Source organism: Symphalangus syndactylus, chromosome 18 (genome assembly GCF_028878055.3).
Source record: "Symphalangus syndactylus isolate Jambi chromosome 18, NHGRI_mSymSyn1-v2.1_pri, whole genome shotgun sequence".
Lineage (NCBI taxonomy): Eukaryota > Metazoa > Chordata > Mammalia > Primates > Hylobatidae > Symphalangus > Symphalangus syndactylus.
The window spans coordinates 66938716-66957493 of NC_072440.2; the positions used below are offsets into that span (position 1 = coordinate 66938716).

The 18778-nt window shown below is 54.0% G+C and overlaps 1 protein-coding gene across 44 annotated transcripts in view; it reads right to left on the reverse strand.

Moving 5' to 3' along the window:
• The window catches only part of SFI1 (SFI1 centrin binding protein), a 132192-nt gene that overhangs the window by 298 nt on the left and 113116 nt on the right, over positions 1-18778 (reverse strand). For 19 of the 44 annotated variants that reach the window (XM_055251589.2, XM_063623504.1, XM_063623499.1 and 16 more), the window contains 17 exons: positions 16249-16330; positions 15757-15935; positions 14719-14794; positions 14142-14237; positions 13605-13681; positions 11827-11929; positions 10180-10276; positions 6932-7092; positions 6395-6469; positions 5041-5115; positions 4738-4914; positions 4413-4666; positions 3403-3474; positions 2984-3215; positions 1381-1513; positions 1180-1258; positions 29-140 (listed from right to left, as the gene is read on the reverse strand). In XM_055251589.2, the coding sequence (XP_055107564.2) occupies positions 29-140; positions 1180-1258; positions 1381-1513; positions 2984-3215; positions 3403-3474; positions 4413-4666; positions 4738-4914; positions 5041-5115; positions 6395-6469; positions 6932-7092; positions 10180-10276; positions 11827-11929; positions 13605-13681; positions 14142-14237; positions 14719-14794; positions 15757-15935; positions 16249-16330 (2080 nt within the window). The other 25 variants (XM_063623507.1, XM_055251598.2, XM_063623505.1 and 22 more) reach the window with 13 other exon arrangements.

Consider the following 18778-nt stretch of genomic DNA (forward strand, 5'->3'; position numbering starts at 1 on the left):
GACACCTGGGGATGGCCTGGGGCCTCACCTGTTCCAGCTCTTTCTGCACCTGCTGTTCTACTTCCTGGTCCTCAGGCCCCGGCTCCTCTCTGCTCAGCTCCAGCCACCTGCGCAGGCTGCTCGCTTGCCGCTGGCAGGACCTGAGGGGTGGAGATACCCACTGCCTGCCAGGCTGGGTCCTTGGCAGAGCCCCATCCGGCTCAGGGAGAGGCACCTCAGCTAATTCTGATGCGGGTATCGGGTGGAAAGAGGTGGTCTGGTAGGGCCCCTGACCTGACCTGCAGGCCCCTGCTTGGGAGCCAAACACTTGTTCTTTTTCCTCTCCCAGTCTCCTCTGCCCTCCCCAGCAGACAGCAACTCAGGTGGGCCTGGGCGAAAACACACTCCTTGTCTCTCTCCCCCTGTGCAGAGCCAAGGATGAGGCACCAGTCTGCTGCCCTGGAAGCTCTGAGGCTGCTGCATGTTGATGGTCCCCAGACCACTGAGTGCAGCTGGGTCTCGGGCCTGTCTCCTCTGCACTTTTTTTTTTTTTTTTGAGATGGAGTGTTGCTGTGTTGCCCAGGCTGGAGTGCAATGGCGCGATCTCAGCTCACTGCAACCTCCACTTCCCAGGTTGAAGCGATTCTTCTGCCTCAGCCTTCCAAGTAGTTGGGACTACATGCGTGCACCACCATGCCCGGCTGATTTTTGTATTTTTAGTAGAGATGGGGGTTTCACCATATTGGCCAGGCTGGTCTCGAACTCCTGACCCCGTGATCTGCCCGGATCACGGCCTCTCAAAAAGTGCTGGGATTACAGGTGTGAGCCATCGCGCCCGGCCCTTCTCTGCACCTTTAATATCAGTGTTATAATTAGTCACTGGGGACAACATGGCCTCATCAGGTTTTTAGAGTTTTGCTCAACTTTATCGTCCCCCTATAGGAAGCAGGGCCTCTGTGCACAGGTGAGGCTGACGACTTGGGCCCTCCTAAGCAGCACCGAGCCGAGTAGAGAGCCATGGTGGAGACGGGGTCTTTCTGGACAGCACACACTGAGGGCTCCCCACACCTCTCCGTGGCTAGACCGAGACCACCCACAGGACCCTGGCAGCTGGCTTGGGGGAAGTGGAACTGCCCGCCCACCTTTCCAGGCAACACCTGCTCCTGTAGCCAGGGCCGCAGGGCGTTTCGCAGGGCTCACCAGAGGTTCTGCTTGGTGGTCTGGTAGTGCAGTAGTTGCTGCTGGATCCCCTCAAGTTCAGCCTCTAGATCCAGGCTGCCTATGGCGACAGAAGTAAGCTTGTTTCAGACCATTTTCCCCTCTGGGATCAGGATAAATGGCAAGTCCCAGGTCCGGGAGTGGCCTGAGTGCTTTCTGCCCTGACAGGGCCCAGGTACACACCTGCAGTTGAAAGCCCAGGCCCAGCCCTGGTGGCTGAGAAGTCCCCAGGAAGGAGTAGATGGTGGTCAGGGACACTGGCCAGGGATGGGGGGACCGGGGGCTTATCTCTAGGAGTAGCTGGCTGTGCTGACACCTGCAAAGGAAAGAAAGGTGGATGCTGAGCAGGGAAGCTAGGAGGAAACCGAGGAGGGGGACACCAAGTCCTTGTCACTGCCTGCCCTGCAGGGGTGGGGGAAGACCAGGCCCCCAGCTGCAGAAGCTGGGCTTCCCAGGCACTGGCTGTGCCAGCTCATTCAGTGTCTAGCCTGCCTCTGCACACAGGGCCTGGTACTGTAGGGGAAAGTCCCACAAGCAACTAGGGAGCACCCCGTGTCACCACAGTCCACCTCGCGCCTCCACTGCCTGAGCAGCTGTTCCTAGCCTTGCCTTACCCAACCTCCACCCCCACCTTGCTCTAAGCTCATGACCTTGCTGAGCTTCGACGTCAGTGAGAAGTGGTCAGTAACAGGCCACTGCTCTACAGCCCCCTCCATGCCCTCCTCTCCTGGTGAGAGTGGACTTGCCCCTTCCATCACCGGACAGGCGTCAAAACCCTTTCAAACCCACATTCAAACCATTCCAGCCAGGGTAAGTGGCCCCACAAGGCCTAACTCACCACAGGAATTGCTTCCTTCCTGTCCCCTCATCCCCTTTCAGGAACCAGCTGCTTTGGTGGCCTTAGAGCAGCTGTCACTTCCATTACTGAGCTCTCACACCCCCTGGCCATCCCCACCCAGGCTCCCCGCTTGGAGCCTCATCCCCTCTCTCCTTCCCCTGTACTTTCCTCCTAGAGGCCGCAGTGGCTCTGGGGTTACCTTCGGCCTGTACTGAGGATTCTTCTTAATATCTGGCCCTGACCTCTTCCTTGAAGGTCAGACTCAACGTTTGCTTTCTCTCAAGTTTGACATCAAGAGCCTGGTTCAAAACACTCTTGACACTTCACCCCAAACCAGTCCCCACCCCCAGTTCCTTCTTCCAGTCAAAGAACTCTGTTTCCCAAGTTACTCAAGCCAGCAGCCCCCATCAGCCTGGATTCCTTCCTTCCCCTTACTCAGCAACTCCCTCAGAGCATATCCTGCCTTGTCTGCCTCCAAGAGAGTACCTGTCTCCTCTGTGGCAACCACTGAGCCCAGGCCACCAGTACTGCTTGCCTGGACCACATGGTCATGGTGACCACAGCCTGCACAGAAACCTGACACGGTGCTCCCTGCCAAAACTCTTCACCGACTTCCTACTCTTCTCAAATCCCAGGCTACTTCTCAGCGTGGCCTGCAGGACCCTACGTGATCTGCAGCCACTTTACTGGCCTGCAGGCAGAGGTTTTTCTTTGCTTGTCTCTGACTAGAATATAAGCTTCAGGATGGCAGGGCCCTTGGCTGGCTGTTCACTGCTGTGGCACTTGGACCTGGTGTGCAGTGGCTACCTATGCTTGTCAAATGGATGAGTGGCCTCCCTGTGCCAAGGTTTTCCAGAAACAAGTACAGCTGTGGCATGAGAAAGAGCACCAGAAGCCAGACCAAAGAGTGAGAGCCCCAGTTCCCAGGCCTGGTGGTGGAGGATGTACCCTGGCTGGTGCAGCCGCCCTGCAGGGCATGAAGGAGGAAGGAGGCAGCAGCAGCAGCTCCGGGCCTGTGCTTGCCGTCGGGGGCTGCTTCAGGCCAGGGATGCTTGACAGGGCCCCAGGCAGGGGGCTGTGCGGGACCAGTGCTGTTGGGGCCTCTGCCAGGAAGGGCCGCGTCAGGGAGGGAGCTGCTGGCTGAGCCATGCCGAGGCTATGTTTCTGCGGCTTCTGAGGCCTGAGCACAGGGAAAGCAAGAGCCTGGTCAGGCCACAGGACCCTCCTCTGGGACCAAAGAACAAGGAGGAAAGGGGGCCACCCACCCCAGGGCTGCCAAAACACAGGCCCCAGATGGAGGTGCCAGCTGCCTTTGGGGACCCCTGACCACCTCCCCCTGCCTGCCCACGGGGCCACACCCCAGGGACCTCTGGCTCTGCGCAGGCTCCAGCAGGAAGTGTGGGCGTCGCGGCTGCTTCCTCGCTGAGTGGGCAGTGTTGCTGGGAAGAAACATGGGGTCTGTTCCCCTGGGCTGACCAGGGGCTGAAAGGGGGTCTGAGATCTCTGTGGGATCCCCAATTTTATAGGGAGACTGAAAGTCAGAGAAGGCGAGGCCAAGGTCAGCAAGTAAGCTGGGGTGGGCCTGGGCCACAGAGCTCCCAGCAGTTCCGACAAAAGGTACCTGACGCCAGGGGACTGCTTCACCCACATTGTCTCTTTTGACCTGCAGAGCAACCCCGGTGACACAGGTGTACAGGTCACCAGGGTCCATGTCACAGGGGAGCAGCCTCTGAGATGTTCAGGATCCCATCAAGGTCAGTCAGTGAGGAGCAGAGCAGGGACCGGGATCCAGGCCCCATGCACCCACCTGACATCTCCCCCAAGGCCCAAGGCTCTCGGGTAGTGCTGCTTGCTGTGGGAGCCACCAGCTTCATCAGCACGGGGCAGGGCAGGTTAGGGTTTGAGGAGACCATAGTAGGGGTGGGCAGAGGGACAGGTGCCAGCTCACACAAGAAAGAGGAGCTTCTGACAAAAAGCCAGTGTCTTGGCTGTGATGGAGCAGAAGAGAGGCTGGCAGGCGCGGGCAGGAGCTGAGCAACTTGTTCCCTTTGTCAACTACGTGTATGACTCCGGAAAAGATCGCGTCAGCGGGACGGGAGAGAGGGTAGGAAGGTGTTGCAGAGGAAGGGACACCTATTTCCTGAGCTTTGGCAGGCAAAGGAGAGAGGGTCTGGAAATCCCACTCCATTCTCTCCCTCTTGCCGTGGGAGGGATGGGATCTGGCTGGAGAAGAGGGGATTCCCAGCAGCTCAGCTGTGACAAGGCCCTGACCAGCCTGTCCCGTCCCTGTCAGGGCTCAGTTTTCCTCCCTGCTATGCCATCCAACCTTTTGCCCAGGGTGGAAGCGAGGAGGACAAGGTGAGCATGGGCTACTCACAGTTCCAGGGCGTGGGGCTCCTCAGCAGCCAGGCGGCCCAGAGCTCCCTGAGGCCGAGAAGCCTGTGGCCTCTTGGTCTCAAGGGTGGCATCCCCAGCTCCAGCAGCAATGCAGTTGAGAAGGGGACCCTCAAACGTCACTTTCCTGCTGGATGCGATGGCTGCCAGGGGCTGAGGCTTCCCACCCCGGCCCAGCACTTTCTGTTTCCAGAGCATGGCACAGCGGCGGACGGCACGATGGAGACTGTGAGCCGCCTACAACACAGCCTCTGGTCAGGTCATGCCACACCCTGCCTGCTCCCCACAGGAAGGGGCCCTGGGCCTACCTGGACCTGCTGCTGGGCCTGCAGCTGCTGCCGGGAGGCCTTCATGCTGGCCGCAAAGCGCAGGAGCCGCGTAGCACCCTCCTGGAGGAGCTGCCCCTGGTAGGCCTGGAGCGCCCGCTGCAGCCGCGCCTTCTTTCTCCTCCTTTCCAGTACAAAGGCCAGCCACGTGGCCCACACCTCCGGGGAGGACAGGAGGTGAGGCCCAGGTCTCCCTGCTTAGGGCTCCCCCACAGACCAGGTGCCCTCCCTCCACCCAAGGCCTGAGGGAGCGGCAGGAACGGTAGGATGCAGAGCCCCAATTACCTTTGCCTGCAGCGAGAAGGCCCAGAACCACAGGGCCCGCACTGTCGCCCGCTGCTCCTGCCTCCTGGCTGCCAGCTAGGGCCAGAAAGACCAGATCATTTCCCTATTGCCCCTTCAGGGAGGCTGTGCTGATCACAGGGCCCTGCCCAGCTCGTCCCTCTTGGCTCCCTCTCTAGTCGAGGCTCCCACTTCCTCCACTAGGAAGGGCCAGCCTTGTGCCTGGCCGTGAGGTGCCCAACACACGCTCCATCTGTGGCCTGAGGAAGGACCTTTACAAAAGAAGGTGGCAAAGGGCTCCTGCAGGGGGATGCGTGGAGGCAGCGGCCTAAGGTCCGGGGAACGGTGAGAACAGGACAACAGGACAGGAAGAGGGAGCTGGGGACATGTGGGCGCTGCTCTATGTGATCCCTCTTGGCTTTTTAGCAAGATCCCAGCAAAGCCTTAAAACACATTTCATATTAATTTTTAAGATATTATGCTGATTTTTTGAGATGGAATCTCACTCTCATCCAGGCTGGAGTGCAGTGGCATGATCACAGCTCACTGCAACCTTGACCTCCTGGGCTCAAGCGATCCTCCCGCCTTAGCCTCCCGAGTAGCTGGGACCACAGGTGTGCACTGCCTACACCCAGCTAATTTTTCTGTTTTGTTTTTGTAGAGATGGGGGTCTCACTATGTTGCCCAGGCTGGTCTTGAACTCCTGTGCTCAAGTGATCCTCCTGCCTCAGCCTCCCAAAATCCTGGGATTATAGGCGTGAGCCATCGTGCCCGGCCCACTGATAGATATATATATATATAATTTTTTTTTTTTTTCTGAGACAGAGTCTCGCTCTGTCGCCCAGGCTGGAGTGCAGTGGTGCTATCTCTGCTCACTGCAAGCTCCGCCTCCCAGGTTCACGCCATCCTCCTGCCTCCGCCTCCCAAGTAGCTGGGACTATAGGCACCTGCCACCATGCCTGGCTAATTTTTTTGTATTTTTAGTACAGACGGGGTTTCACTGTGTTAGCCAGGATGGTCTCAATCTCCTGACCTCGTGATCTGCCCACCTCAGCCTCCCAAAGTGCTGGGACTACAGGCGTGAGCCACCACGCCCGGCCTCCACTGATGTATTTTTTAATACAACACTGTAGAAAGAGAAACCAGGCCTTGAAGTAACTGGTCTTATGCAGGCTACAGATGGAAGGAATCTGATGTGCCCGGAAATGACAGGAAGGTGGTAGAGGAGGTGGCCCTGGGGAGAGTGATAGTAAAAATACTGAACTAGAGGTGTAGGCTGAAGGTCATTCACTGCTCGGGCCTCACAGGCCAAAGGACGGAGAAGGAAGTATGGAGGGGACATCTCCCGGGTTCCCACCTGTTGTCTCCACTGGCAGAAGCAGGTCCGACTGAGTCTCTGTGCCAGCAGGTGGGTGCTCTGCCTGTGCAGGAGCTGGGGGAGAGCAAGTGCACAGAGAGTGGCGTCCTGACCTATCCTAGACAGCCTGGGGTGGGTCCCGATCTACCCCAGCCTCTGCCCAGCTGAATGTCCTCCCATTGCTAGGCGTCCTGGATGGTGCTGGGGGTCTCCTGCATAGGCAGGGAGTGCCGCCCAGAGGACTCACGCTGTAGGTCCCCCAGCACTGATAAGCCACGGGTCAGCATGAACCAGGTTTTTCCGCTGAGCCATCTTCCCTGGGAGACACTGGATTCTGGGGCTGGCTACTCGCTAGGCTCCACCAAAAGCCCAGAAAGGCTCCTGCAGCTTTGTCTTACAGGACCCCAAACCACCCACCACTCATACCGGCTGCATGGAGTGCTGTCAGGAAAGACCTCTTCCTGAGAAATGGTCTCCTGGCCTGGACACCCCTTGCCAGGCAGGCGGAACTTGGAGAGTTGCCACCGTCAGCCTCACCCTCTTCCTGACACACTCCAGATGGTGCGTCTTCCACCGGGCTAGCCCCTCCAGCAGCAGCTGCCGGCGGTGGTGCTGGACTGCCCTCTCTAGCTGCAGTCTCTGCTGGGCTGACCTCCGGCTGCAGTCCCGCCAGCGCTGAAACCAGGTCCGCAGACAGCCTAAGGCAGATCCAAGTCAGAGTTTGCTGTTTTGTGGGATTTCCACCAGTGACTACGTAATGGTGAACGTGCAGACAGTAGAGATGGCTGTGCGGGGATAGGGTCCGGGTGTCCAGCCCACACGGTGAAACTACCACACGTGGACCATGGCCCCTCTCTAGGGGCCATGGCCACCTCTGCCAACAGTGAACACCCTGGGGACTGGAACCAGATGTTTACTGTTGTGCTCCCTAAGGGCCCTCCCAGAGCCACGAGCCTGTCCACAGCCTCCACAGGGGTGCCAGGGGGCCCCCAAGAGTCACGTGCAAAATGCTGCTGGGCACATGGAAGAAGAGCCTCAGTCTGAGGGAGAAGGAGGAGCCCCCACTTCAGCTGCAGCTTGCAAGAGAGGGCAGCCTGTTTTGTCAGGGTGGAAACCAAGGCCCAGTCAGAGCAGTCAGACCAGCCCAAGCCACGGCTGGGGAGGAGAACACTGGTCGCCAGGCCATGCCCTCTGGCTCCCTGGGTTCTGCAGGCATGGGCCACATCCTGCATTTTGTTTTTGTGTCACCAGACTCTCCCTTTGGTGAATCTTTCTTGGGCCCTGAGAGAACTTTCTTTTTAAGACAACAGAACAGGGTTGAGAGCAGGGCACAGATGCCAAGATGAGGAGCCCTCCAGGCCCACTGAGGCAGGCAGGGAAGGCAGCAGATCACAAGCGGGAGGCACCCACGTTAGTGCTGCATGCTGATGCCTGGGCTCTGTCCTAAGTGTGTATCTCTCTACCTGTCATCTCACTTGATCTCCATGACAACCCCAAGAGGTAGGCAGTGTTATCCCCATTTTACAGATGAAGACATTGAGACTCAGAGACGGGCCCTGCTGGAGGCCACACACACAGCCAGGTTATGACCGCCAGCCTCCACTTCTTCAGCACTCAGCATAATGGGTCTTGTGACATCTTCCCCTCAGTCCCTCCTCCCAGCCCCACCCTTGGCCTGCCAAGGTGTGCCTGAGACACTGAGGCCTTAATATAAGGCAATCAATTGTTCCCCAGGTATTTACTGTGTACCTACTATGTGTACACTGTCTTGCTGCCCAGTCTCCCAAGTCTCTCATACCATCTGTAATGGACGTGGCAACCCAAGCCTGCCACCGCCTCCTTCTAAGGAAAGTCCTTCAGAGAGCAGTGGCTTCGGGCCACACTCAAACCCGTCGCCTCTAACTTCCCACCACGGCCAGGAGTGGGCACCTGACCCTTAAGGCAGCTGACCTAAACTGGCCAGAAGCCTCTGGAGCTTGAAGCTGCACAGTCAGGTGCCCAAAGGGTCAGGTGCAGAAGCTCCAGAGCCCAAGGGCTGGCTAAACCCCTCGGCTTCTTTCTTAGTGAACTAGAAACAGTGCTGGTTTCTGAGCTGAGGAGGAGCTCCAGGACCCAGCAGCACATTCGTGGCGCAGTAATGCAGCCATGTGGGATGGCTGACCCCACGGTTTTGTCCCCAGGACGTGTGTTGAAACATGCTCATTAACACACGCTACAGTCAGAACCAAACCAAAGCTGATTCAGTTTTGTCCTGGAGCAAACTCTATTAAACCAACTTAACCACTTGGTCAATTTCTCTATGGGCCAATTTAAACAACTTCTAATTGTTTTCACTTTTGTTTGTATTTTCATTTATTCTAAAAATGAGCTGCCCCCTTCAGCGTGTCAGATTCTCCTACTATGGGACCCCTAGCTGTGTTAGGAGGCAGCTCCCCACGGGTCTGCCGTGTGTCTGTGCATCTTGCAAGCAGGGGCATGGACTCCTGTTCTAGACTCTTTCCAAAGATTTTTTAGAAGAGACTAGGTCTTGGCCAGGCGTGGTGGCTCACGCCTGTAATCCCAGCACTTTGGGAGGCTGAGACGGACAGATCACAATGTCAGGAGATCGAGACCATCCCAGCTAACACGGTGAAACGCCGTCTCTACTAAGAATACAAAAAATTAGCCTGGCATGGTGGCATACGCCTGTAGTCCCAGCTACTCTGGAGGCTGAGGCAGGAGATTCGCTTGAACCCCAAGAGGTGAAGGTTGCAGTGAGCTGAGATCGCACCACTGCACTCCAGCCTGGGAGACAGAGTGAGACTGTCTCAAAAGAGAGACTGGGTCTCATTCTGTCACCCAAGCTGGAGTGCAGTGGTGTGATCATAGTTCATTGCAGCCTCCAGCTCCTGGGCTCAAGAGATCCTCCCACCTCAGGCTCCTAAGTAGCTGGGACTATAGGTGTGTACCACTGTGCCCTGCAATCTTTCCAAAGATGTATAATACAGCAGGCAGTGGGACTTCCTGAGATCGAATTAGAAAGTCTCTGGCCCCTAAACATTCAAGGGCCCAGCTACACAAGGAAGCAGGACGCTAACACAGTGAGGGCTGACCTGACAAGCAGCAAGAACTTTCCCATCAAAACAACCCCCTCCCCAACCACCCCAAGCTCCTCCATTCCAGCTTCTTTTATTTCTCTGTAGATCTCAAGCTCTAGCCTTTCATTTTAACATAAATTGGTTGGCAATCAGTTGGGAATAGATTTCTAAGATATACTGGACTGAACAGTGCCCCCTCCACACCTGCCATAGTCATGTCCTTCCTGGAACCTCACAATGTGACTTTATCTGGCACTAGGCTCACTGCAGACGTAATTGGTTAGGATGGCGTCACACTCAAGTAGGGTGGGCCCTTCATCCGATATGACCAGAGTCCTTCTAAGCGACCCAGACACAGGAAGGAAACGACATGTCAAGATGGGGCAAAGACTGGAGCAATGGGTCTACACGTCCAGGAAAGCCATGACAAGCAAGAAACAAGCTGGGAGAGGCAAGGAAGCACCCTCCCCTAGAGTCTGTGGAGGAGCACGGCCCTGCCACACCTTGATCGCTGACTGCCAGCCTCCAGAACTGAGAGGGCAATTTTGTGTTGTTTGAAAACTCCCAGTCTGTGGTACTTTGTCATGGCAACCACAGGGAACTGGCATGTATGAGGAGACAGACAGACTTATGGGGGCCACAGGGATCTCCACAACAGTGCTGTCTTCACATTCCTCAACATGACTTGCTGCTGGGGCCACCACTTACCCCTGTCCAGCACCTTCCGGGCCTCCCAGATGGCACAGTCCTCCTGCTGTCGGTAATATATCTGCACTGACACAGCTTCCTGCCACTGGACCAGGACCTATAGGCAGGCAAGGAGCACAGCAAGAGTCGCTATACCTCCTGGCTTCCGGGGCCACCCCAGGTCTGTGACGGTGGCTCCTGGACAGGCAAGGCCAAGCTGTTGCCATTTGCTTCTCACACACGGTCCAGGAAGTAACTGCCATGCACGCAGACCACTGAGCAATAGGACAGGGCCCCAGCCCCTCACAAGAAGCCCAGCATTTCGGCTGCTGGGACTCTTCTATCAGGATTTACATATCATACCATGCCATAAAGTAGTGAAGTCATTACATAAATGGGTCTTAATTCTATTTTTATATATATATATTTATATTATATATATAAATATATTTTACATATATATAAAATATATATATATATTTTTTTTTTTTTGAGACACAGTCTCGCTCTGTCACCTGGGTTGGAGTGCAGTGGCGTGATCTCGGTTCACTGCAACCTCTGCCTCCCAGGTTCTAGCGATTCTCCTGCCTCAGCCTTCTGAGTAGCTGGGATTACAGGCATGCACCACCATATCCAGCTAATTTCTGTTTTAGTAGAGATGGGGTTTCACCATGTTGGCCAGGTTGGTCTCGAACTCCTGACCCCAAGGGATCCACCCCACTCAGTCTCCTAAAGTGCTGGGATTACAGGCGTGAGCCACCGCACCCTGCCTCTATTACTATTTAGTAAATGGAACAAACATACGTTGTATACATTCTTTTGTATGAGTGATGCCTACAAAATCACAATAACAAAACACTTGCCCAGAGGATGCCTGCTGCCTGCTCCGCAAGCTGTTATGAACTCCATTCCCACCAAAAAGGCCTCCTCTTCAAGCTCTGAAGCCAAGCAAAGATTCCTGTGTTCCTCCTTCCAGGGGAAGGGAGGCACAGGCTAGCTTCGGAGTATTTTTTCTTTTTTTTTTTTTTTTTTTTTTTTTTTTTTGAGACAACCTTGCTCTGTTGTCCAGGCTGGAGTGCAGTGGTACAATTCAGCTCACTGCAACCTCCACCTCCTGGATTCAAAGAGCCTGTAATCCCAGCACTTTGGGAGGCTGAGGCAGGTGGATCACCCGAGGTCAGCAGTTCAAGACCAGCCTAGCCAACGTGGTGAAACCCCATCTCTACTAAAAATACAAAAATTAGCTGGATGTGGTGGCGCAAGCCTGTAGTCCCAGCTACTGGGGAGGTCGAGGCAGGAGAAATTGCTTGAACCTGGGGGATGGAGGTTGCAGTGAGCTGAGATGATACCACTGCACTCTAGCCTGGGTGACAGAGTGAGACTCTGTCTCAAAAAAAAAAAAAAAAGAAAGAAAATACTGGTTCTGATAAGAACTAGTTCACTTATGATGTGTTATGTTTCTATTTAATGCATATTGGTTTGTAATTCAGTAAAAAAACTAAACATGTGCCCACATGGATGTTTGTGTGTGTGTGCTGGAGGAAAGTTACCCATTTTCTAGGTTCCTTATTCAGTTCAAATCTCTGGCACTACCCCCTACATCCCGCGCCCTCAGCAGAACACAGTCCCAACTCTCCTGGGTGACCAGCTTGCCTCCTTATACCTCACCTTGGAACATATGGTCCTTCTGTAATGAGTACTTGCTTCAAAGGCTTTTCTGGCTTCATCCACTCGGGCCATGGTGTTCTCTTTCCAGCGACGTAATGCCCCGCTGCAGATGCATGGGTGTGGGGAGGGCAGATGACACCAGGATGGAGAGAGAAGGGAGGCTCCTGTGAATCATTCCTACCTTCCCCTACTCCTTTTTTTTTTTTTGAGACGGAGTCTCGCTCTGTCGCCCAGGCTGGAGTGCAGTGGCGCAATCTTGGCTCACTGCAAGCTCCGCCTCCCGGGTTCACGCCATTCTCCTGCCTCAGCCTCTCCGAGTAGCTGGGACTACAGGCGCCCGCCACCGCGCCCGGCTAATTTTTTGTATTTTTTGTAGAGACGGGGTTTCACCGTGGTCTTGATCTCCTGACCTCGTGATCTGCCTGCCTCGGCCTCCCAAAGTGCTGGGATTACAGGCGTGAGCCACTGCGCCCAGCCTTCTTCCCCTACTCCTGAGTCAGGGACTCTACACCTAAGAATGTCTGTTTCACCAACACCCATGTTTACTTGCACGTCTATGTCCAACAAATGGCTACTGAGCAACTGCTCTGGGCTGGGCACCAAGAGTGCATGAGGGACCCAGCACTGCTGGAGACCAAACTCCAGGTGCTACGGGGATAACAGGGCATAACCAGGCAGTGGCACCACAAGTGACTCACACTGTGATAAGAGAAGTGTGGAGAGACAGGGAACCCAGAGGAAGGTTGCCTATGCCTCAGCTTGCTGCTGAGTTAGCTCAGGGAGTTCTTGCTTATTCCACCCTGTCTGAAGAGCGGGATGGGTGCTCTATGGGACCCCATATGAGGGATGGAGGCGTTTATTTATTTACTTTTTAGAGACAGGGTCTCATTCCATCACCCAGGCTGGAGTGCAGTGGCATGATCACGGCTCACTGCGGCCTTGACCTTCAAGGCTCAAGTGACCCTCCCACCTAAGCCTCCCAAGTACCTGAACCACAGGCAGACATGACCGTGCCTAGCTAATTTTTTTATATTTAGTACAGACAAGGTCTCGCTATGTTGCCCAGGCTGGTCTGAAACTCCTGGTCTCAAACAGCCTCCTAAAGTGCTGGGATTATAGGGGCGAGCCACTGCGCCCAGCTAAGGATGGAGGTGTTTAAAGTCCACAAGACCCCACTGCCCACAGGCCACCAGGAATATCATGTGCTGAACAAATACAAAGGAAGGAAATGAAAGGGGGCATATGGGAGGACTACTGGGAAGGAGTGAGGTTAGAGTTTGGCTTAGAAAGAGTGGCAGAAGCTGCGGAAGCGCCCTCCACAGGGGTGAGTGGTGCAGATGGTGTGACAGGGCCTAGAGGTGACGGTGGAGAATTAGTGACAGGCCCGCAGAGCAAGCTGGAAGGGGACTACCTGGAAATTGACAGGAAAGGGAGTCGCTGAAGCCTCTGGAGTGGAAGAGATGACAAGGTGCCTTGCAAAGCTGAATCTTGTAGGTGTGAAGCAGGGAGGAAAAAGTGCTCAGAAGAGCAAGACAAGTGGCTTTTAAGGCATGCAGGTGACAGCTGCTTTCCAAGGTCCCGCCCTGCACACAGCAGGGGCTTAAGCCAAATGGAGGCAAACCCATGAGTGAAGTGGAAAAGCCAAGACCATGATATTAGCGACTAGGAACCCGGGATCATCCCCGACCTGGCCCTCGGCAGGACCCCCTAAAAGGCTAGGGTTTGGAGTGCATTCCTTGTTCCCCAGCTGGAGCTTGGGAGGCGCCCGGGAGACTCACCGCAGCAGCTGCCTGTTGTGCTGGCTCTCCCTGGCTGCCACCTCCCAGAGGATGCTCCGCACCCTGCTCTGGTAAGTCTGTAGGGGACAAGGAAGACTGAGGCGGCTCTTGGGCTCACACTTCTCCCTGTTTGGGCAGGCCTCAGAGGTGCATCTACCACAAGGCTGTCATGCCCAGAGCACTCAAAAAGGGTAGGAGAGGCCAACAGCCCTTGGTCCCAGGGCTAGCAGACCCTCTCAGACGACAAACTGTCTCACAGGCCCTCACCTCCTAAGTCAAACCATGGCACTCCAGGGCAAGGAGCTGCTTTCACTGCAAGGCTAGTACCCACCGACAGCACTTGTTTCCACTTGGCCAAGCAAGAATCAAAGAACCCTGTGGCCTAAGGCCCGCTGTCTGGGGCACTTGCTTGGTTTGAGGTGTGTCACATGACTCTGTTCTGGGACAGACAGGAAGAACAAGGAAGGGAAACAAAGTCTCTAGAAACCTCCCCTGTCCCCACAGCAAGGAGATCAGGAGGGAGGCAGCAGCTCCTACCACCCACGCCTGCAGCGCCCTGTGTAGCACGCTGTGCTCGTGGTGCAGGTCTGCTCGCATCAGCTTCTGCCGCTCCGCTCCCCGCAGGGCCAGGCACTGCAGACAGAGGAGAAAGCAGCCACCGTGGGCTGGGGTCTGAGTTGGGGGTGGCTTCCTGCTTTGCCTCCATTTTATACATCATCTGTGTGAGTGTAAATTAATCTCTCTGGCCTCATCTATAAATATGTGCTTCTTAGGGGTTCTGTGATGATTTGATGAGGCAAGTGCTTGATTTGTGGTAAATGCCCAATTAATGTGAGTTTAAACATTTTTTACACTCAGTAGGACTCCTGTAAATGGTTAGATCAGGAATTTTAGATGCAGTAAGTTCAAATAAGAACAGCCTAGTATGTGAAAAGAACACAAAAATTTTGAGCCAACCATCTCATAACTGAGTTAACACTTTATGTGCTGCCTGTTCTCTTCATTCAGCTCAGAGGTAAGTGGTGTGGCCCGTATGTTGCCTGTGAGTCCTGCTAACACACAGCCCACCTGTCCAAAAGTCATACACGGGTGGCACCTCACACCAAAGCCTTACCTCCCTCCACTGGCTCCAGGCCCAGCGCAGGAGCTGGGCCATGTGGAATTCTGCTGCCCGCACCCTGCCCGTCCTCCTGTGGGGAGATGGCAGAGCTCAGTGCTGCAGCCCCCACCCAGTGAGGGCACCCTCTATGGGCTCCTCCTTACAGTCCATGGCCCTACCTGGTTAAGTTTTTGGGGGAGCTGAGACCCTCTCTGAAAAGCTGCCAAAGAACTTGCACTCTCAGAAAAAAGCACCTATGATCAAATTTTGGCCTACAACTTCCCAGGGCTTCAAGTGCCACTGAAGCTCACAAGTGCAGGTGTGAAGCCCCCGACTGAGAAACTGGTTAAACATGGTCAGAGTGTGACAGTGAGTGAGATCCTCAGAACATACAGTGGATACTGAAAGGCCCCAAAGCAGGACAGTCTCTGCAGTGACTGGGCTGCCTCCCCTCCGCTCTCTAACTACGTGGTATGGTTAAAAACTGCCACAACCCACCCACTGGCCACAGCTGCTGGTCCCTATCCCTTATCTGCAGCAGTCAGCTATCACAACATGGGCCCATCAGTTTGTTCCCTGGCTATGGTCACTTTTGTTTGTTTGTTTGAGGCAGAGTCTCGCTCTGTTGCCCAGGCTGGAGTGTAGCGGTGCCATCTCAGTTCACTGCAACCTTCACTTCCTGGGTTCATGCAATTTTCGTGCTTCACTCTCCTGAGTAGCTCGGATTATAGGCTTGTGCCACCATGCCTGGCTAATTTTTGTATTTTTAATAGAGACGGGGTTTCTCCATGTTGGTCAGGCTGGTCTCGAACTCCTGACCTCTGGTGATCTGCCCGCCTCAGCCTCCCAAAGTGCCAGGATTATAGACGTGAGCCACTGCGCCCGGCCAACCTAGTTTTACTTAAGACTCTTTTAGGTTGAACTTCCAGAACTTACAACCAGAGCCTGGGGTAATGCAATCCTCCAGACAGGCACTTGGAGCTGACGGTGCTGCTAGTACAATCAAAGCTGGCCTGGGATGGAAAGGCTTGTAAGGCAGAACTGGCCACTCACTCTGTTCTGAGCCCTTGGGCACTTTCCCTCCAGAGGCAGAAAGCTTTCTTGAGCCGCCCATGGCAGTGGTGGGCACAGGCCACTGTTTGCCACTCCTGCTCCTGGTGACGTGCTGCTGCCTGCTGGTGCCACATGAACCAAGACCTATACAGAAGCTGTCGCTCTGCGTGAAGGATGGCCTGAGGCAGGACAGGAAGGAGAGAACAGAATAAATCAAGTAGGAGAGAGGCACAGAAGCCAGGAAAGAATTTACAGGCCACAAATAATGACTAAGGCAAAAGGAATGGATGTCAGGATGTGGTCCAGCCCAGAAGCTGTCTGTAGGCTCCACTGAGAAAGGACAGACGCCCCAGAGCCTGCCCTGCCTCAACAGTCAGAGGCAGGAGCCCTCCAGTGAGGTCCAAGCAACTTCCTGAGGAGGGGAGGCCGTGAGTGCAATGGCTTGAATCAGATCCTGACCCTCCACACATCTCCTCAGGGACAGCCATTTACCATTCTCTCTGCCAGGCGGTTTTCTCGATGCCGAAACATCTTCTGCCTCCAGATAGAAAATACTTGCTTCTCTAATGTCTCCCTAAAAAACAAGGAAGAATGTAAAGCACTTAAAAACAAAAATTAACCGAAACAGAACTAGAAGTTCCAAATAATTGGATTTTTCCTTTTATACCATGCTATTGTATAAGAGGTGAATTAAGTGGCTGGGCACAGTGGCCCATGTCTGTAAGCCTGATACTTTGGGAGGCTAAGGCAGGAGGGTCGCTGGAGGCCAAGACAAGCCTGGGCAACATAGCAAGACTCCATCTCTACAAAAAAAATTTAAAAATTGCTGGGTGTGACGGTGTGTGCCTGTAGTCCCAACTACCTGGGAGGCTGAGGTGGGAGGATCGCCTGAGCCCAGGAGTTTGAGGCTGTGGTGAACTATGATCATGCCACTCCACTCCAGACTGGGCAACAGAGACCCCATCTCTGAAAAGAGGTGAATAAGCTTAGATGAGGGAGAAAGCAACACAAAGAGAAAGGGAAGGAAAACAGACAGCCAAAAAACCATAAACTGTTAAAAAGGCCAACATTTTCCAGGTTCTTTCTGGTATCAGCCAAGCCTTCACACCATACGAAAAAGACTCCGACCCTGAGACCTCAGGTCTTCATTAATTCTATGTTGACTTAATAGCACTGATAAAGGATTGTTCGTGAGAGCCCTTTCCAGTGCATGCTGACCAATCCTTTGGGGACCTGTTGAAAAACAAGGGGCAGACCCCTAAGGCTGAGTGAGCAAGTTTGAGGGGGGTCCCAGGAAATAGTATTTTAAACAAGTGTTTCAGGTGAATTAGAAAAGTAGAAAGGTTGGGCCAGGCATAGTGGCTCACGCCTGTAATCCCATCACTTTGGGAGGCCGAGGCAGGTGGATCACGAGGTCAGGAGATCGAGACCATCCTGGCCAACATGGTGAAACCCTGTCTCTACTAAAAATACAAAAATTAGCTGGGCGTGGTGGCGCGTGCCTATAGTCCCAACTACTTGGGAGGCTGAGGCAGGAGAATTGCTTAAACCTGGGAGGCGGAGGTTGCAGTGAGCCGAGATTGCGCCACTGCCACTGCACTCCAGCTTGGCGACAGTGCAAGATTCCGTCTCAAAAAAAAAAAAAAAGGCTTTTCAACAAATGGTGCTGGAAAAACCTGATAAACACATAAAAAAATAAACCTTGACTCCTACATTATACCATACACAGAAAAAAAAAATTCAAGATGATTATTGACCTAAATGCAAATGCTAACACCATAAAGCTTCCAGATAAAATATAGGAAAATATCTTTTCAGATCTTAGAGTAGCAAATATTTCTTAGGGAGGACCCTAAAATCACTAACCATAAAAAAAAAGGATTGCCGGGCGCGGTGGCTCACGCTTGTAATCCCAGCACTTTGGGAGGCCGAGGCGGGTGGATCACGAGGTCAGGAGATCGAGACCACAGTGAAACCCCGTCTCTACTAAAAATACAAAAAATTAGCCGGGCGTGGTGGCGGGCGCCTGTAGTCCCAGCTACTCGGAGAGGCTGAGGCAGGAGAATGGCGTGAACCCGGGAGGCGGAGCTTGCAGTGAGCCGAGACTGCGCCACTGCACTCCAGCCTGGGTGACAGAGCGAGACTCCGTCTCAAAAAAAAAAAAAAAAAAAAAGGATAAATTAGGCTGGGAGCAGTGGCTCACGCCTGTAGTCCCAACACTTTGGGAGGCCGAGGCAGGCGGATCACAAGGTCAGGAGTTCGAGACCAGCCTGATCAACATGGTGAAACCCTGCCTGTACTAAAAATACAAAAATTAGCCGGGCGTGGTGGTGTGCACTTGTAATCCCAGCTACTCAGGAGGCTGAGGCATGAGAAATGCTTGCATCCGGGAGGTGGAGGCTGCAGTGAGCTGAGATTGCACCACTGCACTCCAGCCTGGGCAACAGAGCGAGACTCCATCTCAAAAAAAAAAAAAAAGATAAATTGGACTGTATCAATCCAACAGAAATCAAACACTTCTGCTCAACCAAAAAAAAAAAAAAAAAAGAAACTATTCGGCCGGGCGTGATGGCTCGTGCCTGTAATCCCTGCACTTTGGGAGGCCGAAGAGGGTGGATCACCTGAGGTCAGGTGTTCAAGACCAGCCTGGCCAACATGGTGAAACCCCGTCTCTACTAAAAATACAAAAACTTAGCCAGGCGTGGTGGCAGGCACCTGTAATCCCAGCTACTCAGGAGGCTGAGGCAGAAGAATCACTTGAACCTGGGAGGCAGAGGTTGCAGTGAGTCGAGATCGCGCCACTGCACTCCAGCCTGGGCGACAAGAAAAAAAACCACGAAAAACTAACCTATGATGACTGAAATCAGAACACTGGTTACCTATGCAGGGTACAGACTGAGTGGAGGGGACATGAAGGAACTTTCTGGGGTGATAGAAATGTTCTGTATCTTGACTGGAGTGTTAATTATATAGGTGTATAAATTATGAAAACTCAGCTGGGCACGGTGGCTCATGCCTGTAA